The following is a 25,629-nucleotide window of genomic DNA, read 5'->3' as shown; positions in this document are numbered from 1 at the left end:
CAAGTACTATCTTTTCGCTCTACAAGTACTATCCTTAAAACAACCTTAAATCAGATTCGTTATAGGTATTAGATATATACGATTTGGAAGGAACATTCACCTACTTTTCATTTTTCTACGGCTCATCTGCGGAAAGACTACATAAATCTATTTTAGAGAAAGACACAATTTAGATCGTACATATTGACTCCCTTTAGATCGAGTCAATAAATAACCTATCCAGATCTAGTCTAGTCACCTTCTACCCTACCAAAAAGACTTTTTCATTCTCCTAGAACATAACTAATATAGGCTCCTTTAGCTTGTTTTCTCTCATATATAAATACACCCTTAAATTAAATCAGGACATATATCTATATCACCTACCTTTCATTCTTCCATGTTGAACGTTGATTGTTTTTAAACTGGCAAATGTCCGAATGAAAAATGCTCCAATAGATCCAAAGATATGCACGACTACGATGATAGGTTTATGACCACATACAGCACGGAACGACTATCAAATTCACGAGACTCGCGTATATCTGTATCCGATTCGAATTTTCCGCGAAAAACAATGAATTTTACTAATTTTCTTTTAATAGTTCACATTTTTAACGGACCGGTCGTTAACGGACGCTATTGAAACAAATGAAAAACGTTGATCGTTTTTAAACTGCCAAATGTTATATCCGACTGAAAAATGCTCAAATGGATCCCGAGATATGCACGACCACGGCGATACGTTATCGACCACATACAGTACGAAAGGTCTATCAAATTTACGACACTCACGTATATCCGATTCGAATTTTCAGCAAAAAACAACAATTTTTTCTAATTTTCTTTTAATAGTTAGCAGTTTTAACGCACTAGTCGGTAATGAACACAAATGAAAAACGTAGGTTGTTTTTAAACTGTCAAATGTTATATCCGACTGAAAAATGCTCAAATGGACCCCGAGATTTGCACGACTACGGCGATAGGTTATCGACCACATACAGCACGAAACGACTTTCAAATTTACGACATTCGCGTATATCTGAGTCCGATTCGAATTTTCCGCAAAAAACAACGAATTTTACTAATTTTCTTTTAATAGTTCACATTTTTGACGGACTAGCACGGTAGCGAAGGCAAATGAAAAACAACCGTTATGTTAATTTGACGCGGCAAAAGAAGTCCTCGGTCAAGTGTTTGGAAGAATAACGCCGTAAATTTTCAACTCGCCAGCAGTGTTTTGATAAAAGGATAAACAGCGTTACCTAATGGTAAAATATTTTGTACGTCCATATTACTTACTAAAAGCGTTGTACAAATAGATAATTTTTAAGGTTTGCCCAATTGTTATATATTACAAATACAAATATTTAATTTTTTGTATTATTTGTATCTATTTGCAACACACAACTGCCAACTTTGAAAATGTGTACGTATTTTTTAACTTTATTATTAAATTTTGAAGTCTTCAGGGTTTTTTTTTTTCTTAAATTTAAACATATATTAATATTGTCCAAAATATTGTAATTATATTACCACGATTACAGAAAAATGTCAAGCTTTATGTAAATGTAAAAGGTAGTCTCTGCGTGAAATGAATCTTCAATACAAAAACCGATTTTCGTTATCCATTTTTTTATTTCAATAAATTTTGTTTTCGCTTGTAACAACGAAATATGATATATTTGCCCGAAACATTTTTTTTCTGTCGGAAAGATGTAAAAACCACTTGATTGTGAGGTAAAAACGATCTACAAATCCCTACTGCTTGTTTCTAACGTTTTTCTATTTTTCTCACCCTATGATTTCATGGCGATTTTTTCGCTCATTTAATGAATTTTCCAGTTGATATCGTTTTCCTCATATCTCGTTCGTAAACAACAGAGGTACTCGGCGTTATGCTTTACACTCATTCGTAAACTCGGGGATCTTGCTTTCTGTTTATTTTTTATCGGGCTATTTGTTTTTCTTATTTCTTTCGTTTGGGACGTCTTTCATTTTGGTTTCCCAACGTCAACGTTTTGGAAGCAGCTGAACCACCTCCGTACAAGAAGAACTTTGAAATTGGACACATTGGTTCAATAGGATCATCAGGATATTCATATATTGGAAAAACAGTGAGTAAAATCACAAATTTCCAAAAAAGTATATATTCAATTGGGACAATTGAGCAGAGCTCAAAGATTGAAAGACATTTGGGAAGACTTCTCGAAAAATCATGGCCAAGGACGAAAAATCCTCCAAGAAGTCCAAACGCGATAGAAACCGCGACAAACCTCCAACAAAGGTGAGCATTGTAGATTTTTCTAAACTAAGAGAGACACTATTTAAGATGAGTTTATATTCTTAGATTGTAATACGTCATCTGCCGCCGACCATGACTGAGGATGAGTTCCTGAAGCAAATTGATCCACTGCCTGAACATGACTTCTATTACTTTGCTGCCGCAGATTGGTCACTGGGCTTTGATGCCACTTGTCGGGCCTACATAACATTGAAGAATCCCAAGGATGTGTTTTTGTTCCGCGACCGATTTGATGGTTATGTGTTTGTAGACAACAAGGGCAATGAATATGCCGCCATTGTGGAATTCGCCCCATTCCAGGGTTTCCTGAAAAATAAATCACGTAACAGTGACAGCAAAGTGAATACCATTGAGCAGGAGTCACACTATCAACAATTCCTCAAGAAATTGGAAGAAGATCGTGAAGCCGCTGCCAAGGGAGGTGAAAGTAAATTGGAATTCTCTTTGAATCCCAAAAAGGAAGAAATTACCTCAACACCTTTGCTGCAGTATTTGGCCAACAAAAGGGAAAAACATCGCGAGGAATCCAAAAAACGTACTGCCGAAAAGAAGAAACGTCGTGAGGAGGAGAAAGAGAAGGAGAAACGCAAACAGGCTGCGCCTACACCAAGTCAACCGGTTAAGGTTTTAACTTCGGATAACTCGAACAAGGCAGCGGATAACGCGGAACAGAAGCCCAAGAATGCTCGGGCACGTCGTAGAGATGAACGCAATCGTTTACGCCATGAGGCATATTTGCAAAAGAAGAAAGCCCAAAAGGAAATGCAAAATACTAAAGATACTGAGCCGGCAAAAACGACGTCCACCGAAGATGCCACTCAAGGCAAAGCAAAAGCAGAAGGAAAACCTTTGGAGACTTCATCGAAAGAGAGTGATGTCAAAGCTACTTCGTCCTCAGCAGAGCCCAATAAACCCATTGAAATACTTAAGAAATCGAAAGCTGTGGATATGCTTACCGAATCTGTTAGGAATTTCATTATTACTGCGGCCAATACTCTCACTGTACCACCGGCCACATCAGCGGCAGATGGCCAAGTCGATAAAGTCACCGGTAGTAATAGTGATGTAAACAAATGTAAAGAGGATTTGGACAAGTCCCAGGAATCTTCTCATAAATCTGATGTTTCACAAATCAAGGCAGCCACTGGAGAGTTGGATAATGATAGCAAAGAATTCTTGGCTTCGCTGACTGAAAAACAAAGGGAGGAACGTCGTGAAGAAAGACGCATACGTAATAAGGTAATTCCATTTCTTTCCTTAGGGGAAAGCCGTCCGAAATGTTAGTCTACTATGAGAGTACCATATGTTCTTAAATTTTCAATGTCTTGAAAGACTCCTTTCAGCTCGAGACAAGAAAGACACGATCAACTCCAATTTAGAAAGACTATCTTAGTATGGTCTGGGAAGGTACCTCAGAGTTCTTTTAGCTTGTTTATCACATCTATACGTTTATACGAACTTTTCTATGGTTGGAGTACCTAGGCTTCAACGAGAAAACTATATAATTTTCTGTTTGATAATTTTCTTCTGATAACCTATAAGAAATCATTCTACCTTTTTAAGGATAATGTGGTCTTTTTGAGAAACCCATCTGGTATATACCAGAGAAACTGGTAGAAACCCATGGGAAGTCCTTATACATTTTTGCCAGAAGACGTTGTGGAATTCTTTGAAAAAGACGTTTTCCTCTGAATGATGAATTTCTTTTACTCTGTGAGAAGACCTTCACTTTTCTATGGTTGGACTACCTATGCTTCAACGAGAAAACATAATCATTTTCTATAAGAAATACTTTCGGTCCTACATGAGTAAGCCATTTGATACCCCAGAAGGAATCTTTCCATATTTCTAAGAGATTTTATGGTCTTTTTGAGAAACCCATCTAGTATCTACTAGAGGAAACTGGTAGAAAACATTGTGGTCTGGGAAGTTCATATACATTTTTTGCCGGAAGACTGTGTGGAATTCTTTGTCAACTGCTTCTGTCTTCTCTGGAACTCTAAACAAAAATTTTGTGGAAGTCTTTCTATTATTTGTTGGAAGTTTTCGACAATCTTTAATTATTTCATAAGAGTTCCTGTCTTCTCCGAGTAGAACTTGAGGATCGTTTGGCTTCTTAACGAAGATTTCGTAGAAAAGTGTTGGAAAACCTTCTATTTTAGTTAAGTTTTGCTGGTCTTCTATAATAGGATTTTTGGTCTTTTAGCAAAACGCTTTCTTTCCATTCGAGGTCCCTCTGGTATTCTACATGTAAATAGCTTTCCACATAAAGTTTAAATTCCATGAGATTTTGTGGCGTTTTAAGGAATTCTGATTCCATATGGTCTTTCAATCTATCAAACTTAGATCGGGTTCAGGTATGAGCAATATTGGTCCATTTCTTCTGGAACTTACCCACAAAAGGTCAACATTTTCAAAAAAAAAAAAAAAAAAAAAATTCTGCAAAGAAAGAGGAAGGATTTTTCCTCCAACTTTGCAAATGTCAATATTTGCGTCAGTGCTAGATCAGGTGAGAAAATGAACAATATCGGCCCACTCATCAAGTACCTCCCCCAGAAAGGGTCAACATTTTGAATAGTTACAACTCTTATAAAATGTGATGTAGGAATCCGATTGTCTTCAAAATTTCATACATCCCAATATTTTTATTAAGCAAAGGTCTGGTGTGAAGATGAAATATATCGGACAATATATTCTTGTACCTCCCCAACAAGGCGTCAAAAATTTAAATATCCACCAAGTTCATAAGACTTGAAATTAACACCCGATTCCATTCAGACTGGGCACATCTCAATATTCCTACCAACACAAGATCTGTTATAAAGATGGTAGAGATCGGACCATTCCTTCTGGCACCTCCTGCACAAAAGGTCAAAATTTTGAATAACCTAAACGATCATAAAATGGGGAATAATCATCCGGTTCTCTTTATATTTCACACATCCCAATATTTTTATTAAGCAAAGGTCTGGTGTGAAGATGGAATATATTGGTCCACTCCTTCTGGTACCTCCCCCACAATGCGTCGAATTTTTAAATATCCACGAAGCTCATAAAACTTGAAATTACCATCCGATTTCATAAAGACTTCGCACATCTCGATATTATCATAAACACAAGATCTCTTATAAAGATGGTAGAGATTGGACGCTTCCTTCTGGTACCTCCCCCACAAAGGGACAATGTTTTGAATAACCAAAACGATCATAAAATCCGAAATAAGTATCCGGTTCTCTTCAAATTACACACATCCCAATATTTTTATTAAGTAAAGGTCTGCTGTGAAGATGGAATATATTGGTCCACCCCTTCTGGTACCTCCTCCACAAAGCGTCAAATTTTTAAATATCCACGAAACTCATAAAAATGCGAAATTAACATCCGATTCCATCAAGACTTGGTACATCTCAATATTTTTTATAAGCACAAGATCACTTATAAAGATAATAGAGATCGGACCCTTCCATCTTGTACCTCCCGCACAAAGGATTAACATTTTGAATAACGTAAACGATCATAAAATCGGAAATAAGTATCCCGTTCTCTTCATATTTCACACATCCCATTGTCTCTACTAACACAAGATCTGCTGTGAAGATGGAATATATCGGTCCACTCCTTCTGGTACCTCCCCCACAAAGGGTCGAACTTTTGAATTCCAATGAAGCTTATAAAACGCCAAATTAATATTCGATTCCGTTCGGACTTGGTACATCTCAATATTTCCATCAACACAAGATCTGTTATAAAGATGGTAGAGATCGGACCATTTCTTCTGTTACCTCCCCCACATAGGGTTCTAGATTTTTGGAAAACAAAAATCATGTTGCAACATAATTGGGAAAGCGAGAAAGGCATCCAACTCTTTTCAACATTTTTCACACATCCAAATATTTTTTCTAATGCAAGATCTGTTGTGAAGATGATATATATCTGCCAATGTCTTCTGGTACCTCGCCCACAAAGGGTCACAATTTTCAATATTTGTATCTGTCATAACTTGCGAAGCAAGTCAGCGCTTCTTTACAAATTGCTATATTTTAATATTTCTCTCAACCAGGAACCGGAGATGCATCTGGAATTTATGATTTCTCATAAATTTGGACATAAATGTTCGATATTCTTGTAATTTTGCCTAAACCAAAATTTTTATCTGTATTAGATGAGGTATGAAAATAGAATACTTCTGTCGACTATATATGGCAACTCGAGCACACTTTTAACATTTTCAAAAAAATTATCACATATTTCATATAACACGAAAGAAGTAGTCGATATAGTCCAAACCTGGCACGTCGCAATATTTGTATCATATTTATTTAAGTCAGATACGAAATGGACAATATTGACCCATTCCTTCGGAACCTACGCCATAAAGGGTCAACAATTTGAATAATAATAACAGAAGTCAAAATACATTTAAATAAACGAACATTGGCTGAGGGTATACATCTGTCGGCAAACCCGACTGACATTTTTTAACTAGTTAGGAAGTTTTTTGATATTTTCAGCATATGCTTTGATGTTCATTGAGCAATCTACCTAGTTAACTATGATTTACTGCGAGAAGACCATGCTAGTTACATATGATTTCATATTCCTATCTTTTCTCCCATTCCAGGATCGTCCATCGATTGCAATCTATCAACCCAAGCCACGTCTACGTTTATCCGAAGAAAGCGATTCGAATTCAACCTCCAAGGATGTACGAAGTCTTTCGCAATCCGATTGTGAGACTGCTAAAAAGGATGAACAGCCACGACACAAAAAGGTACAACGTTATTCCGAGCGTTCCAAAAATCGTAGGAAATCCACAACAAAAGATGCTGGCAGTGAAGATGATTATCAAGCAACGGCATGAAAAATATAAATACTTTTGAGTCATCCACATTATGAACGTTACTATATGCAAACATAATATTTCAAAAATAAATGGTTTTAAACAACAATAAGTACCACTCAAAACTTTTTTCGGGGAAAAGCAATTCTCTTATATTCTCCGAGCTTTTATCCTAAGCAAGGATTATGTGGATTGTGTATGGATGTTATGGACTACAAGTGGATGTTGTAGAAGCCAAGCTACTTTTTATGGATTGCAAGTAGATCCCATGCAATGTTTTATCCATGATATGGATTTTGTGTCCTTGGATTCCAAACAAAACATCCACAAAAGCTTTTGGCTTATAACACCTGTTGCATGCATTGCCATAAAACTTTGAAAGCTCTGTAAACAGCTGGCCCATCCACAGGCGCAGACATTGGACAGATGGTTTCTTTGTAATAAAATGTTTTGTTGATATGAAATCAGTCTATTGCGGGAGTCAGAAGCATACGGTTCAAACTGATACATTAAACGGAGGACCATAAGGAATATTTCAAAAAGGATAAAATTTAAACTGGCGCCCATTTAAAATTCTTTGAATAGATGCATTTCTTTTGAAACAAATACACAAGAAACAAAAAAGGAATAATAATAATCATGATATAAAAAATAATGAAGTGGGGGAAAAAGTGAAAGCAAAGAATGGATGAAATGAAATGTTAAGGAGGCATGTAATTGATATGCAATGATAATAATGATGATAATGATAAAGTGAATTTAGTTTAATGGAATTTCAAATGAAGATATAACAATTCCAAAAGGATAATAATAATGAGGCTGGATCTCACTAAGTGAAGTCTCTTAAAAAATAAATGAAATTGTTAAAAAAATGAAAATAGATGAATATGAAAACGAATGCAAATTATTAAAAATGAAATCTGTTATGAGTGAAAAGTTGTTGCTGCTATTGTTGTTGCATTCTACATTAGCAAATTAAAAAGAAAAACGTTGAAATTTCGTCTGCTACATTTGCCATCATCATTAAGGATAAGAATAAATTTCCCAACAGACTAGGACGGATTAAGCAACAGAAAAAGGTAATTTATTTTACATAATTTACTCATTAATTTTAATTGGTAGACTAACTAGGCATTACTTGGATCATTTGCATAAAAATAGAAAATTTATTAATTTTTGAAGGTTTGTTTTTCAATTGTGTGAACTCAGTACTATGGTTCAAATCTTAAATTAACCCTTGAATTATTACAAACAATTGCCGTCCTACATGAGTAAGCCTTATGATACTTTATATGGAAAACTTGTAAAAAACGTTATGGTCTTTAATGGGAAGTTCTTATACATTTTTGCCACAAGACTGTGTGGAATTCTTTGACAAGAGTTTCTGTCTTCTCTGAAAAGAACTTCTGGCTTCTAAACGAAGATTTCGTGGAAGTCTTTCTTTTATTTGTGGATAGTTTTTGGCAATCTTTAATTCTTTGATAATAGTTTCTATCTTCTTCGAGTAAAATGTAATGTCTATTATAGAAAAACGGGTTGACTTCTTAACGAAGATTTCGTAGGAACTGTTGGAAGACCTACTATTTTAAATGTTTTGCTTATCTTCTAGAGCAATATTTTCGGTCTTTTAATAGAAGATTTTTCGACATGTTTTGGACTTGCAGAATTTCAGATATTTGTGGAATCTTTTATTTAGTGGATTATGTGGCAACATGATCTTCTGAGTTCTTAAACAAAACGCATTGTAATTTTAAAATGGATAATTATATGAAGGGATGGAGAGCTGGATAATGATATCAAAATTTTTTTTTAGCTTTGCTGAATGAAAAGCAAAGGGAGGAACGTCGTAAAGAGAGGCGCATACGTAATAAGGTAATTCAATTTCTAATGTCAAAACGACTGTGGAATATTTTCAATAATCTTTCAACATCAGCAGAGACGGTTTCCAAAAGTAAAGCCGCGTCACATAGGCCGAAAAATGGCTCGTGAGCTGAACATATCGCAATACTCCATTCGGCAAATATTAAAAAAATGATCTCGGGGTAAAGCCATTGAAATTCCGAATAGTGCAAGAACTTACACCGCAACAGAAAGAAAATAGACTCAAAAGAGCTAAAGAGTTGCTTCGCTTGGCCGAAAGTGGTGAACTGCCGAATTTGGTTTTCACCGTCTTCGATGAGAAAAAAAAAAATATTCTTGTCCAGCAGTTGGTAAACAAACTAAATTATCGTGTTTACTTGCCAAAGAGGTCAGCTGAAAATGTGCACCTTCGGTTGGCCACCAGAACTCAAGCACCGGCCATGGTGATGGTGTGGACCGCCATAACAGCCGATGGTCGCTCTCTGCTCGTATTAATTGACCGTGGCATCAGAATAAATGCCGAATATTATCGGGAAAAATTCTGCCGCAAGCCTTGGACACGCAAACATTTTGGCCGCAGACCTTGGATATTCCAACAGGACTCAGGAGCATCGCACTCAGCACGGGCCCCCCCAGAATGGTTACAAAATGAGGTTCCTCGCTTTATTTCCAGGGCACATCGGCGACCAAAATTTCCGGATACCAATCCGTTGGACTATTGTGTCAGGAGTGTTTTGGAAAGCAAGGTTGGCACTAAAAAATACCAAAGCGTCGATCACCGGGAATGAGCCAAAATACCTCAGATCAACATTCGGGCAGCGTGTTACGGTTTTATTGGCCGTTTGAAGGCCATAATTGGTGCCAAAGGTGACCAATTCAAACAAATCTAAACTTATCCTAAAATTTGATGCTATTTCCGACAAATTTTTTTGCTTTCATTCAATAAAATTTAAAAGAAACTATAAAAATAATGGCGTTGACTTTTGTTTTTTATCTCCCCCTGTATTTGTTAAAAATTCGGTATTAGTAGTTCGTAGTGGATGAATCCGTTGACAGAACATATTCCATATAGTTCCACGCTTTTACATAGCCTCGATATAACCACAGCTCCCGACAATCGGGTTTTTAAAAATATTTTCCTTACCCCCTGGTGAAGGGTATGAAAAGTTCGGCACTTGACGTTTTTACTTTTTTGTTTGGAATTTAAAAATTTTGAATTTTAAATGGAATCATTCGAACTAAAGATTGGAAAAATTAATACGAATGAAATAATGATACAATATATACAAATGTTACGAATCACAAATGAAATTCCAAAATCACAATTAAAATGTTTCGAATTACATCTGAAAAAGTTAGGTTTCTAAATCAAAATCTGCTATACCCTCTTTAAAGCATTTGTAGAGTAAATATTACTGGAAACCCAAATAAATATAAATTTCTTATATTTTTATCTTCCCCCTCTTTTTTAAGTCAATCTGATTTTTCTGAAATTCCAATCTAAATATATGGTCATTTAATGCATCACTTAAAACTTGAGCCGCCTCTTCAATTTAAATTTTTCTAATGTTGACCTGCTTTTCCCAATAATTTCACTCAACACAGATCAACCTTCCATCATACATATATTTCCCAAAACTTCCACAGCAATTCTACTTAAAGTTTTAAATATGCGGTCACTTCAAGCGAAAACACTAAACCATTCAACAAAATGACTGACTGACTACGTCGGCATATTTATGGCGAACTCAATGACCATAAAACGTGAAGCACTCGTAAAGTGAAAAAAAGAATGAAAACTGATGAATCCTTTTGCCTGCCTGCCCAGGCAACATGTTTAGAGCCTAGATTTTCAAAATGGGTTTTAGAGGAGGAACTGCACGCCGTATTTATTATTCATGTCGTTGTTTTCATTTGTTTTGTTTTTTTTTTTTTTTTTGCCGACAAAGGTTTTTGGCAAAAATTGCTTTAGTTTTATGGGTGATAAACTGAAATCTAGTTGGAGCAAACGAAAGGCACACGTGCAGGGAATGACTTTCCATAGACTTGTTGACTGCAAGCTGACAAAAGAGATTATATAGTTAGGTGGTCTGTTATGGCGAATAGAAGCAAAACAAAAAACATTTCAAAAATTTTTAAATATTTCACAGGTGAAATAAAGATGCTACATAATGATTATATCCATAATACCTATTTAGATCCTACACCACAAGGTGGTCAGGGTATTATGTCTTTGTACATTTGTTTTTAAGAGGCAAACGGATAGACCCATAGTTCCTTTTGATGATCTGCATAGAATCACATTCTGAGTCGATTTATGCATGTCCGTCCGTCTGTCCATGTATTTTTGTGAACAAAGTACAGATCGCATTTATTGCCCGATCCAGATGAAATTTTGCACAAATCATTTGTTTGGCCCAAGGACAAACCCTATTGAAATTGGAGATAATCGGTAAAAATTTAGATATAGCTCCCATATATATCTTCGTCCGATTTGCCTTTTATTGTGCACCAGACGTGTAATATCAGCCCGAATAGTATGGAATTTTGCACATACAACCAAATTAGGTCTGAAAATAAGTAAGCCAAATTTGGTTCAGATATAGCTATAGCTCCCATATATATTGTTCATCCGATTTGTTATTTTTGTCCTCCGCAGCCGTAATATGCACTCTGTAACAACAATATTTGGGGAAATATATCAAATACAGCTCAGAAATACCTTTGCTAAATTTTATCGAGATCAGTTCGGATTTGGATTTATCTCCCATATATAACTTCGTCCGATTTACCTTTTATTGTGCACCAAACGTCTAATATTTCCAAATGGGAGGGAATTTTGCACATACGACCGAATTGAGTCTAGAAGCTAGTATGTCAAATTTGGTAAAGATCGGTTCAGGTATAGCCATAGCTCCCATATATATTGTTCATCCGATTTGTTATATTTGTTACCCACAGCCGTAATATGCACTCCGTAACAACGATATTCAGGGAAATATATCAAATAAAGCTCAGAAATATCTTTGCAAAATTTTATAAAGATCGGTTAAGATTTGGATATAGCTCCCATATATATATCAAATGGGCAATACAAGTCCGAATTTAAAGCATACAAATACTTCAGCATATTTAGTCTTTTGGACTTTAAATTATATTTATAATCATAGGGTGTATGATTGAATTCTTCCATAAAAACTTTTAATTGTTATGTGGAGCTCTACTAAATTAGCAAAGTGATGTAGGGTATAATAAAGTCGGCCCCGCCCAACTTTAAGACTTTTTTTACTGGTTTCTTTTGGCGTTATGTACCAATTTTCCTTAACATTTTTTCCACAAGAGGAATGAGAAAATATGTATCTACAAGTAACCTTTAGTGGATGTTAGGGTTATAAAGTTCCCTCTATAAAGATGTGGGAGTGTCGAAAATTTATGCTACCACCAACATTACCGCTTTACGAGCCATGAACAAAGCAGAATCTTTAGTGTTGTTGCTTTTATTGTAAACTATCATCTGGGGTGTAATTCCCATAATCGCTGGCTTATTTTATGTGCCACCTCTCTCTCTTTCTATGCCGTGGCATATTTCACTCTCTTCCCACATTATGTTTAGGTTTTCCACACATTCCTTTTCTTTTCTAGAACCTTTTTGGTGGTAAACCACAGGAATTAAACATTGGAAAACGTTTAAAGACATTTTGTTGTTTTTTTTTTTTTTTGCTTTGAAGATTTAACGCCGTGAGACCTCAAGAAAGAACTTACGAAGTAGCAGAAATAAATATCCTTCATTTCATGGCTTATTCAGATGGTTGCTAATACACAATGTTTAATTGCTTCCATTCCACAAAAAAAAAAAAAAAACAATTAAAAAGCTATAAGTTCGACCGGGCCAAACTTTGAATGCCCTCCACCATTTGGAAAGAATTTGGCAATTTAAAAAAAAAAAATAAAATCCTTTAAAAATTCTGATAAAATCTTAAAAATACCGAATGTAGCCGATGTATTTGGGTCTATACGATGACGTGGACCTGAACAGACAATTTTCTGTCATAGGCTGTAATATCAATTACGAACTTCAAATACCAAATTTGAAACGATTCCGGTGTATAATGTCACTAATATCATTGGGCTATACAAAAACTTGGACCTAGATGGCCCAAAAAAATTTTTAATTTTTTTTTGAATTTTTTTTTTGAAAAATGTTGGAAATAGCATCAAAATTTAGAATAAATTTAGATTTGTTCGAATTGATCGGCTTTGGCACGAATTATGGCCTTCAAACGGCCAATGAAACCGTCACACGCTGCCCAAATGTTGCTTTGCGGTATTTTGGCCCATTCGCGGCGAAGCTCTTGCATAAGGTGATCACTTTGGTATTTTTTAGTGCCAAACTTGCTTTCCAAAATACTCCAGACAAAATAGTCCTATGGTGCTGACTCCTGTTGGAATGTCCAAGATCTGCGGCCAAAATGTTTGCGTGTCCAAGGCATTAATACACCCTCCAGAATATTTTCGCGATAACATTCGACATTTATTCTGATGCCATGTTCGATTAATACGAGCGAAGAGCGACCATCGGCTGTTATGGCGGCCCACACCCTCACCATGGCCGGAGCTTGAGTTCTGGTGGCCAACCGAAGGTGCACATTTTCAGCTGACCTCTTTGGCAAGTTAACACGATCATTTTGTTTGTTTACAAACTGCTGGACAACGAATGTTTTCTCATCGGAGAAAACCAAATTCGGTAGTTCACAACTTTCGGCCAAGCGAAGCAACTCTTTAGCTCTTTTGAGTCTATTCTCTTTCTGTCGCGGTGTAAGTTCTTGCACTTTTTGGAATTTCAATGGCTCGGGGTAATCATTTTTAAATATTTGCCAAAAGGAATATTGCGATATGTTCAGCTCACGAGCCATTTTTCGGCCACTGCGACGCGGTTTTCGATCAAGTCGCTTCTTTACTTTTCGAACCATTTCTGCTGATGTTGCTATTTTCTTTCGTCCACTTCCTTGACGTCAGGCTACTCTCCCAGACTTGAGTATCACGGTAACGAGCGATGGTACGAGACACAAAAGATTTATTCACATTTAAATGCTGGAGTGCTCAAACGATAGCCACTTGTGGTTTTCCAGCCAAATATAAAGAAATCACACCCTATGTGGGGGAAGTCCGATCTCCGCCATCTTTATAACAGATCTTGTGTTTATGGAAATATTGAGATGTGCCAAGTCTGAATGGAATCGGATTTTAATTTCGTGCTTTTCGAGGTTCATGGATGCTCAAAATGTTGGTCCTTTGTGGGGGAGGTACCAGAACGATATATTCCATCTTCACACCAGACCTTGGTTTTTATAAAAATATAGTGATGTGTGTAATTTGAGGACAATATGACGCTTACATCACTTTTTATAAAAGTTATACTTATTCAAAATTTTTACCCTTTGTGGGGGAGGTACTTGATGGGGTGGATCGAAATTGTCCATTTTCGCACCTGGTCTAGAACTGATGGAAATATTAGGATTCGCAATGTTGGAGCAAAATTGGATTTTCCTTTCTCTTTCTGTGGAGTAAATTATTTTCTTTGAAAAACTGTGTTTTTTTAAGGGGGGGGGGTTGGACAGATTTTGCCCATCTCCGAGTTCGATCTAAGTTTGATAATAATATTACGATGTACCAAGTTTGGATCAAATCGGATACTCCATTCGAGAGTTACCGTGCGCAGCAACCAGTGACAGCCCACACTGGAATCATTTTAACAGCTATCGGAGTGGCTTAGAAATGGCAGCAGTCTGAAGTTGGTTGCGTTGTAATATTTATATCAGACTTAGGTGAGATACGAATTGGACAATGTCGGCCAACTGCTTCGGAATCATAAAGGGTCAACAGTATGAATAATCATAACTCAAGGCTGGGGTATATATCTGTCGGCAAAACCGACTGATACTAGTTAACTTGTTTTTTTCCATTGTTTTCTGAAAGGAATTTCTTAAATTTTTACTTAAAAAAAATACGATTTTTTTTTTTTGGAAAAATCTTCTCATAATGTCCTCAGTTATATATACTGAACGCAGTCCACTATATAGATCAAACTTTGTATATCGCGATAACCTACCAATAAGGTCTGAACTATATGCTGAGAAAAACATTTACCTTATAAACTTTCTAAGTTGTGTTGGCTATAAAAACCGACTTCATTTCTAAGCTACGAGCATGACATTTAACAGAAATACAAACACAAACTGTTCAATCTTTGTTATCTGATTTTTAACTATACAATATGTTGGGTAGTAAAGATAATCTCCAAGTATTTTCGTCAAGTGTCGCATTGTCAGCAAAGCTTCATACACATACATATATATTGCGAATAAAATCAACTACATATGCAAATACCCACGTAAACAGTGTGTACTTATGCGAAATACCGTTAAAAGTCATAATTAAACGTACAATATTGCCAAATGGTATTTTGCATTTAAATTTCTCTTTAAAGAGCTCTCATCCTCAAATTTTATGACATCATTTCCAAAGGGAATTTTCCTTCTCTCTCCTTCACCTCATTCTCTCATGAAAGCATTTTACCGTTAATATGGCCAATTTTATTATTTCACCCAGCAATTTATGCGTGATATGTTAACTGGGTCATAAAATTGCAATTGCCAAATGGTTTGAATCCTTTCCCCAAAAAAAAGCAACGAAAGGTACAAAATTGTTAACTATAAATGTTAAAAAAATGTTCTACACTTTTTTGGCATGAATATTTAACCGGTTTGGCCATACATTTTATTACGCCGAAAATCATCGTCGAGAGAATGTAACACTTTATTGGCGCTCTGATATTTGGTGGGCAAATTGTATCTGAAATTTACATGGCATATTCATTACCCCAGAGGGGGTTCTTGAGAGCCAATAAATTTGACATTTTTAATAAAATTTATGTTGGGTAATAAAATTTGTGTGTAGGTAGATTGGTGTTTGTAGGTTTCATAAATGTGGAAAATTGTACGGTTATTAAATGGGAAGGATATAACAAACCAAATATTTATTTTGAAATATATTTAAGTTTGAATTGAAGGATTGGTGGGCGTATTAACATTTTTGGTGGAGGTTTTGTGGGCAATTTGATACTAAAATGGTAAAATTGATTTTTAAGTAATAGGCTACAAGGTATGGCCATATGGCTAGAGAGGGTATATATCATTTGATACGGTTAAAACGTGCCTCATCGAAAGAACGGTTTCAGACCCTAGGTCTCTTTGGACCAAATCCGTTCAAGGACATTCTGGCTGTCTGTCTGGCTGGTGCGCACGATAATTCCGGTTTGGTCAAAACTTGGTACATCCTAATATTCTCATCAAACATAGATCTAGTTCCGAGATGAGCAATATTGGTCCACTCCTTCTGGTACCTCTCCCGAAATTTTCAAAAAATATATTTTGTGCACAGAAAGAGAAATAATAATCCGATTTTTCTCCCACTTTGCTAATCCTAATATTTGCATCAGTTCTAGGTCAGGTGGGAAAATGGACAATATCGGTACCTCCCCTAAAATAAGTCACGCTAACAAATTGTGACGTAAATGTCCGATTGTCTTCAAATTTCACACATCCCAATATTTTTTTTAACCCAAGGTCTGGTGTTAGGATGGGCAATATCGGTCCACTCCTCCTGGTACCTTCCCCGCAAAACGTCGACATTTTCAAAAATATATTCTCTGCACAAAAAGAGAAGCAATAATCCAATTTTTCTCCCACTTTGCTAATCCTAATATTTGCATCAGTTCTAGGTCAGGTGCGTAAATGGATAATATCGGTAAACTCCATCAACTACCTCCCCCACAAAGTGTTAAAATTTTGAAAAATTGTAACGCTTATAAAATGTAGTGTAAGAATCCGATTGTCTTGAAATTTCACACATCCTAATACCCAAAGCCTGGTGTGAAAATGGAATATGGCGGTCCACTCATTCTGGTACCTCCCCCACAAAGGGTCAATATTTTGAATATCCATGAAACTCGTAAAACGCGAAATGAGCATCAGAATCTCTTGAAATTTCATACATCCCAATATTTCTATTTAAGCAAGATCTGGTGTGAATATGGTAGGTATCAGACATCCCCTTCTGGCCTCCCCTGGATGGGAGTCTGATTATCTTCGAATTATCTTCTACCAGAAAGAGTGGACAGATATTGCCCATCTCCGAATTCGATTTAAGTTTGATAATAATATTACGATGTACCAAGTTTGGATCAAATCGGATACTCCCTTCGAGAGTTATCGTGCTCACCAGCTAACAAGACAGACAAATGGACATCGCTAGATCGACTCCAAATGTTCTAAAACGTATTTGGTCCAAAGAGATCTAGGGTCTAAAATCGTTATTTCGATGAGGCACGTTTTGCTCGTATCAAATACCCTCTCTAGTCATATGGCTAGGAATGAAAAAACTAAAAAAAATACAATTGTTTAGTCCTTGACAAAAATTCTTTAAAAAATCCTACTAAATTTAAGAAAAAAATCGCGTTCATTTGGAACTCTTTAAAAGAAAGTCCGTAAAAGGGACTAGTACAAACTTAATATTTTCGCCCAACCAAAGACTAAGAACCTTTCCATTATTTCCAATTGACATTAGCCATTTTCCGAGATGACAAATAAGAAGAGACAACATAGGAATAAATGAATAAGACAGAAAACAATGGCGGGTATTTGCAATTGTGATTTCTCATGTAATTCGCTATTGTTTTTTCCTCGTAGTGTGATGGGTGGCCTTGTCCACAACAGAAACGGAAACAGGACATTCATGACCGCTTTGACAATGCTTATAATGGAGGTTGCATTCGTGTTTTTTTTTTTGTTCCCATACTGCTTAACTACTGCGAGAGAAACAAAGATGTTTTGCTACACTCGATGTGACCATGAAATGTGGCCAAAGAGAACAAAAATTCCGGAAACGCATCCCTCATAAACAGATTTGGTTTATTTTGTTAAAATTTAAGGTTTGTGTTACTCTTACTCTTGTGGATGGGGGTGGTGTTGTGTTGCCTTTGATTTTAAGGAATTTTTGCAAGGTTTCACAAAAAAACCGGACAAAATAGAATCCTTCCAAAAAAAACGCACACACACACAAATGACATGGGAAATGGCGAAAGGACAACAAAAGGCAAACAACAAACTGAGCAAGTCACAAGTGTTCAGAATAGTGTTCATGGGTATATGTGTGTGTAAGTGTATGAGAATTGGGTGCCTTAAGCTCCATGCTATATTGTGACAATGGCCGAAATGGCCACAGATAAACTGCACATATGTATGAGTATGTGTATGTGTGTCCATGTATTGTGGGAAAGTGTTTTCAAAATATGCATTGGACATTGGACAAAAACTCAAGTACCAACACCACTTACTCTCACCATTGAAATAGGGATCCTCTCTTTTGCGTTTCTAACAATTTGCCTTTAGGCAACTTGTAGTTTGTGTGCGTATGTGTGGGTGTGTGCGTGCACATTGAATAAGCATCCATAAGTGTGGGCCCATCATATGCTGTGTCATCTCCATTCATGTACTACGTGCAGGAAGTGAATTGTGTTCCAAACATATTTTATTGGCAGTTCTCCGGTTGTGTGTGTGTGTGTGCGTATGTGGTTAGCCACTCAATAGTGGCCAATGTTTAGACAACAACAATGCCAACAACAACAGCAACGTTTATTAAATGGCAAAATTTAATAATGTCCAGCCAGCTAACCGTTTATTTAGTTACATTGTTTATTTTATTTATCTTTTGTTGATGGCGTGGGCACATCTTTCAGTAGTTTTCATAACAAGTTGTATCTTTTCGACATTAGTTTGACAAATTGCCAAAGTTTGTGGCATTATTATGTAAACAAAATTCAATTTAATGCTCTTGATGATCAGCAGATGGAAAGTGAAAAAGTTCGGAATTTTAAAATTTTGAGTAACAGCTTAAAGTCAGACAGTTTTAAGGGCAAATATTTGAGGAAAAATATTATTAGAAGCCAAGAAATGTGGAAAATATTCTAAATAATAATCCCATTGCTTAGTACTCGAAATAATCTTTTTTTATACCCTACAACACTATGTGTTGGGGGTATTATAAGTTTGATTGGGCCAAAAATTATGTAACACCTCGAAATATTGGTTTCCCACATAGGAAAGTACATATGGATCTTCCTATCTCGCCGAGCTGAGTCGATCTAGCTATGTATGTCCGTCCGTCCGTCTGTCCATATTAATTTGTAATCACTCTACAGGTCGCAATTATGGTCCGATCTTCACGAAATTTAGAATGAAGATGGGGCTAGGGTCAGAATAGAACCAAATTTCTTTTGGAGATGATTGCATAATATTTAGGGGTTGAAATGGACCAAAAACTGAAAAAATTCCTGATTTTGCAGTTGCTCTACAGGCCGCAATTATAGACCAATCGACGTGGAAGTTAGCATGGGGCTAGAGCTTAGGGCTGGGTAGAAGACTTCCAATTTTGATGGTCATCGGGTAATATTTAGTGGCTGAAATAGACTACAACATTTGTGTTAAATAAAAGTCAAAATTTCCATTAAACTGCGAATATTTTTAATCCCGGCGAAATCACAAATAGAGGAACAGGTCAATTCTGACCGTTACGTAGATGCCGATAGTAAATATATCGGATACATATAGCGATATATATACAATATATATATACAAAGGAAGGGGATGTTAGTTAGAATGCTAATATCTCAAGAATGGCTAGACCAATTTTGACAAATTTTGTCAATTCAGAATGCCCTCTTGACATAAAAGTATAAAATCTAAAAAAAAATACGCAGAAAAATATGCCAATAATGATATTAATTTAGATTTTGTAGTATTTTGTGATATATTTTTATATCTTAATATTTTTTATCGCATGCGATTTTTTCAATTTGACTTATAATATTTTGTAATATTTTTTCACCTTACAACACAGGTTGCGGATATTATATAAATATTGCAAATATCGTTCGATCCTCACGAAAATTTTCATAAGAGTAGGGTTGGGCTCAGAAGGGCTAGTCCTATTGTTTTCACAGATGTCCGCAATATATTAGGGGTTGAAATGGACCAACAACTAAAAATTTTCCTGATTGTGCAGCTGTTACATAGTCGGCCCCGCACGACTATAGCCTTTGTTTACTTGTATAAAATTTATTTTTAACAAATTTAAGTTTCTTAGATCCTTCAAAAATGAATTTTTAATAAATCTATGTATCTTAGTTCCTTCCTAGTTCTTTGAAAAATCCACGTTTGCTTGGGCCTTGAAAAAACACTTTTTGGACTTCGACAAAATATTGAAAAAACCATGACTGTTTTGCATGTTTTTTTTTTTTATTAAAATCTAGTCTGACTAGTTCCTAAAACAATATTCTCTGAAAAAAGAAATGATTGTTGGCTCCTTGAAAATATATTCTTTAAAAACCATGCACGTCGATTTGGTCCCTCAGCAATATGGCTAGCGAGGGTATATATCATTTGATACGGCCAAAATTTGAAATAATGGTTTTTGACCCTACGACTCTTTGGACCGAATCCGTTTCAGGACATTTGGAGTCGATCTAGCGATGTGCGTCCATCCGTCCGTCCGTCTAGCTGGCTATTGCGCACGGTAGGTCTCGAAGGGAGTCTCCGATTTGGTCCAAACTGGCAAATACCAATATTATTATAGGGTGAGATGAAAAAATTGCAACCCACTTCAGACTGCCGTCATTTCTAAGCCACTCGTCCGACAGCTGTTAAAATTATTCCAGTGATAGCTAATTATATTGTTTACAAGCGTACAAAAGCATTTTCGTAAGAATTTTCCAGAAAAAAGTTACTCGTGATGGAATTCAAACGTGATTTCTTTATATTTGGCTGGAAAACCTCAAGCCTGGCTATCGTTAGGACACTTCAGCATTTAAATGAGAATAAATCTTTTGTGTCTAGTACCATCGCTCGTTACCGTGACACTGGTAGCATAACCCGACGTCGAAGAAGTGGACGGAAGAAAACAGCAACATCTGCAGAACTGATTCGAAAAGTAAAGAAGCGACTTGATCGAAACCCGCGTCGCAGTGGCCGAAAAATGGCTCGTGAGCTGAACATATCGAAATATTCCATTCGGCAAATATTGAAAAATGAGCTCGGGGTAAAGCCATTGAAATTCCAAAAAGTGGAAGAACACCGCAACCGAAAGCAAATAGACTCAAAAGAGCTAAAGAATAGCTTCTCTTGGCCGAAAGTGGTGAATTGTCGAATTTGGAATTTGGTTTCCTCCGATGAGAAAACATTCGTTGTCCAGCAGTTTGTAAACAAACAAAATGATCGTCTTTACTTGCCAAAGAGGTCAGCTGAAAATGCGCACCTTCCGTTGGCCACCAGAATTCAAGCCTCAAGCCGGCCATGGTGATGGTGTGGGCCGCCATAACAGCCGATGGTCACTCTACGCTCGTATTAATCCTTGGCCTTGGCATCAGAAAATATAGCAATATTCAGGAGGGTGTATTAAAGCCTTGGGCACGCAAACAATTTGTCCGCAGACCTTGGACATTTCAACAGGACTCAGCACCATCGCACTCAGCACGGGCCAACCAAGAATGGTTACAAAATGAGGTTCCTCGCTTCATTTCCAGCGCACAAAGGCCATCGAAATCTCCGGATACCAATCCGTTGGACTATTGTGTCTGGAGAATTTTGGAAAGCAAGTTTGCCACTAAAAAATACCAAAGTGTCGATCACCTCAAGCAAGCGCTTCGAAGCGAATGGGCCAAAATACCGCAGAGCAACACTTGGGCAGCATGTGATGTTTTCATTGGCAGTTTGAAGGCCATAATTCGTGCAAAAGGTGACCAATTCGAACAAACTTAAATTTATTCTAAAATTTGGTTCTGTTTCCGACATTTTTTGCTTTTATTCAATAAAATATTCAAAAAAAAAATGTAAAAATTACACCCTGTATTAATATTAGATCGACTTCGGAAATGGGCAATATTGGTCCACCCCTTGTGGTACCTCTCCCACTAAAGGTCGAAATATAAAAAAAAATGTTTTACTGCAAAGAAATAGAAAGTATAATCCGATTTTGCTCCGACTTTGTGTATCCAAATATTTGCATCAGTGCTAGGTCCGGTGCGAAAATGGACAATATCGGTGCACTCCATCAAGTACTTCCCCCCACAAGGGGTCAAATTTTTGAATAATTCTAATTTTTATAAAATGTTATGTATGAATCTGATTGTCTTCAAATTTCACACATGACAATATTTTTCTGGTGTGAAAATGGAATATATCGGACCACTCCTTCTGGTACCTCCCCCACAGAGGCTAAACATTTTGAATATCTATGAAGCTCATAAAACGCGAAATTTACATCAGACTCCATTCAGACTAGGCACATCTCAATATTTCTCTCAACACAAGATCTATTGTAAAGATGGTAGTGATCGGACCATTTCTTGTGGTACCTTCCCCACAAAGGGTCAACATTTTTCATAACCAAAACGATCATAAAATCCGAAATAAACATCCGGTTCTCTTCCAATTTCACACATCACATTATTTCTACTAACACAAGATCTGCTGTGAAGAAGGGATATGTCCGTCCACCCCTTTTGTTCCCTGTCCCACAAAGGGTCAACATTGTGAATATCTATGAAGCTCATAAAACGCGAAATTTACACCAGACTCCATCCAGACTAGGCACATCTCAATATTTCTCTCAACACAAGATCTATTGTAAAGATGGTAGAGATCGCACCATTTCTTCTGTTACCTTCCCCACAAAGGGTCAACATTTTTCATAACCAAAACGATCATAAAATCCGAAATAAACACTCGGTTCTCTTCAAATTTTGCAAGAACTTTTTGTTAGGTTCTTGAAAATGTATTCTCGAAAAAAACCGAGACTGTTTGGTCTGCTTCTTGTCTAAAATTTTCATTTAGATTTTCTCAAGGTCAAGAATTTAAATTTACAATTTTCACAAGGTCCATCCCATCATCTCTTTCGAAAAATGCATTCCCTCTCTTTAAAAATTCGCATTTAAATCCTCTCTGCATTACTTTTTGTCATATCTTCACTTCCGCTCATTAAATCTTTTAATTCAGTTTCCCACCAACCCCCCAACCTCCCCAATGACAAATGGTTGCAACCAAAAGTATTCTGTTAAATATCACACAGGGAAATTGTTTGAATTCTCCGCTTGTGGCCACACGAAGATACACACAGAGATAGTTACGCACACACACACACATACTCTCCCTCACACACATTTACACTATCCAGAATTGCACAACGGATGATGATTTAATAAATGCGATTACTTTGGAAATTCCTTAAGTGACCCCGAAATATGTGTGTACATGTGTGTGAGAGTGCAGCGCATAAAATGCACAGCCACTTGAACACGTGCCGTGCCGTAACTTGCCGTGCCATACCACACCATTGCAGCAGCGTGACGGTGGCACGAATACAAAAATTTCACATTTATCCGCGGGCGTACCAAACAGTTGCGAGGAGTGATTTTAATGGCCATTAAAGTATTTAATTGTGGTAAACATTTGCCATGGCCGGAGGACAAATTGTTCAAAGAAAATGTTTAAATGGTTGAATGGAAATGAATAAAAATGTTGATGGATGGAAGGATGGATGAATGCATTAAATCATCAAAGCTAAAATAGTTTTATTTTTTCAAAAATTAAAATTAAAATAAATAAAATAAATAAAAAAATTAAAATTAAAATTAGATAATTATCGGGAAATATTTCTGTATCAAGAATATCAGGTTTGAGCCAAGTTTCAGTAAAAACAATTATTTTATGTTCGCAGTATACACTTTTAAGGAAAACATTACTCAATTTAGTGTTAAGACCTCTTACATTCTGATATAGTATAGATATGACATCATTTAGTTTTTTGATACTGTTGGAATATTCACAGATCTAGGGGTTTTAGTACGTTCTCTGAAAACAAATTCCTTTACTAAGGCACCATCGGGCCAAAACGAGTTATTGACAATAGTATTTAATATTTTGTGAGGCACATTTATTTTAAAAGAAGAAATTTCACGTCGTTGAGAGGAACTAAATTTGAATACATTTATATCGTTATCTGACAGATCAGTTATTTTAGATTTCATGTAGTTACGAATAGCATCAGTTGAAGTATTTGGGTGCAGTCTAGATAAAAATACAGTTTTACGAGGTGCAACAACAATTAACTGATTAGAATGCGGTTGAATAAAGTCTTCATTTAGAGCAACTGAAGGGTTTAAATGTGTATCATTTACTACGATAGTAGGTGGGTTATGAGTATTTTTTGCAAATGACGTTGATGGGGTTTTATTCTCAATTAGTGCAAGAACTAACGTTCGGTGCAGGAACAGCCGGATGTGAGTCACTACTGCATTGAGTATAGTTCTCAGAAGGGGGGTTAACCACAGTAGGAGAATTTAAACTTATTAAGTTATCAGGTCCTGAATTAGTACATCCAAGAGTACTAACAACGCTAGCGGACTTTTTCCTTTTTGGAGAAACATCTAAAAATTCAAAGGTATTAACCATTTTTTCAATTCTATCGAAATTTTGTGATACAGAGTTAAAACTTTTTTTAAGATTTAGAATTTCAGCTTTAGTGTCCTTAAAAAGACGATGGAAATTTATCTCTAAATCCCTACAATCCAAACAGGACCAGCGGAGTCCTTTAGATTTATCAGTGATAAAATCGAATTGTCTGCCATTAAAACCAGCGCATTTCAGATGCATATAGTTATCACATAGATAACATGTGATAAGACGTTCAGTAACGTTTTTAATATTGCAATCCTTATAAGAGCAAGCCATTATCAACAGTTAAAAATAGAAATATAATTATTAGCTTTAGGTGTAAACGACAGAGTTTAAAGTAGAACTGTGTGAACGGTATTGTTTTTTGTAATTAAATAAGTGCCTGAAAGTATGCTCAGGAAGAACGAAATTTAGTAGGACGTAACACAAGACGAATAAAGCACAAACGTCAAAGTAAAACAAAAACAAAGCTTCGAAGAACAAAGCAAACAAAAATGAAAAATAAAGTCTATGGATGAATAAACACAAAAATTAGATTTTGCGAAAACACTTTAAAACACAAGTTTAATCAAAAACTTCACTTTCTTCAGATTTTTATTTATATATTTAATAAAATTAACACTAAAAAACACTCAAAAATGCACAATTAACCGAGAAAACTTATTTTTTTATAAGTTTAGTTTTGGAGACGGCACAAAAGCACTTGTAATCAAGACAGAGTTGCCAACTATATATTAAATTACTTTTTTAAACGTTTTTTTTTGCCGCCACTTATGGCGTATGAGTTACATATATTTACTGTACATGTTATGTATACGCACTGGGGTTCTTTGGTCAATAGATTTCCATTAAAGGACGGGGAGCATAGCTGATTGCTAACGGATGCGCCCAAAGGTTGCGAATATGTATTGAGTAGTTCCGAATCATATAAGCAGTCAGTGGGTCTATTGGGAGGGTCTCGATGAAAATGATCGAGTGCCCATGATAGAATCACCGATGAGAGGAGTGACTGGCGCCCCTATGTGCGATCGCGTTTAAACGACTTCTGGTCTGGCTGCCTTGGTACCTCCTACTCCTCA

The 25,629-nt window shown here is 36.2% G+C and overlaps 2 protein-coding genes across 3 annotated transcripts in view; both read left to right on the top strand.

The window, feature by feature from the left end:
- The first annotated feature begins 1,845 nt into the window (after positions 1-1,845).
- LOC101889851 (regulator of nonsense transcripts 3B) lies at positions 1,846-7,236 on the top strand. 2 transcript variants are annotated; one of them, XM_011298333.3, is made up of 4 exons: positions 1,850-2,096; positions 2,154-2,266; positions 2,330-3,523; positions 6,906-7,236. In XM_011298333.3, exons 2-4 carry the CDS (start codon positions 2,198-2,200, stop codon positions 7,143-7,145), a joined length of 1,503 nt encoding a protein of 500 aa, XP_011296635.1. In that variant the 5' UTR covers positions 1,850-2,096; positions 2,154-2,197; the 3' UTR covers positions 7,146-7,236. The 2 variants fall into 2 exon arrangements, with proteins under 2 accessions (XP_058986921.1, XP_011296635.1); XM_059130938.1 differs by having other exon boundaries at positions 1,846-2,266.
- Positions 7,237-7,364: 128 nt separating this feature from the next.
- LOC101891158 (diuretic hormone receptor) overlaps positions 7,365-25,629 on the top strand; it is a 77,898-nt gene continuing 59,633 nt past the window's right edge. Inside the window, exon 1 of the mRNA XM_020034707.2 lies at positions 7,365-8,203. The gene's annotated coding sequence lies outside the window, so the exon portion shown is untranslated. The remainder of the gene's footprint in view (positions 8,204-25,629) is intronic.

Source organism: Musca domestica, unplaced genomic scaffold, assembly GCF_030504385.1.
Source record: "Musca domestica strain aabys unplaced genomic scaffold, Musca_domestica.polishedcontigs.V.1.1 8, whole genome shotgun sequence".
NCBI classification, from domain to species: domain Eukaryota; kingdom Metazoa; phylum Arthropoda; class Insecta; order Diptera; family Muscidae; genus Musca; species Musca domestica.
The sequence above is the reverse complement of the archived record's forward strand: the minus strand, read 5'-3'. Positions and strand labels throughout refer to the sequence as shown.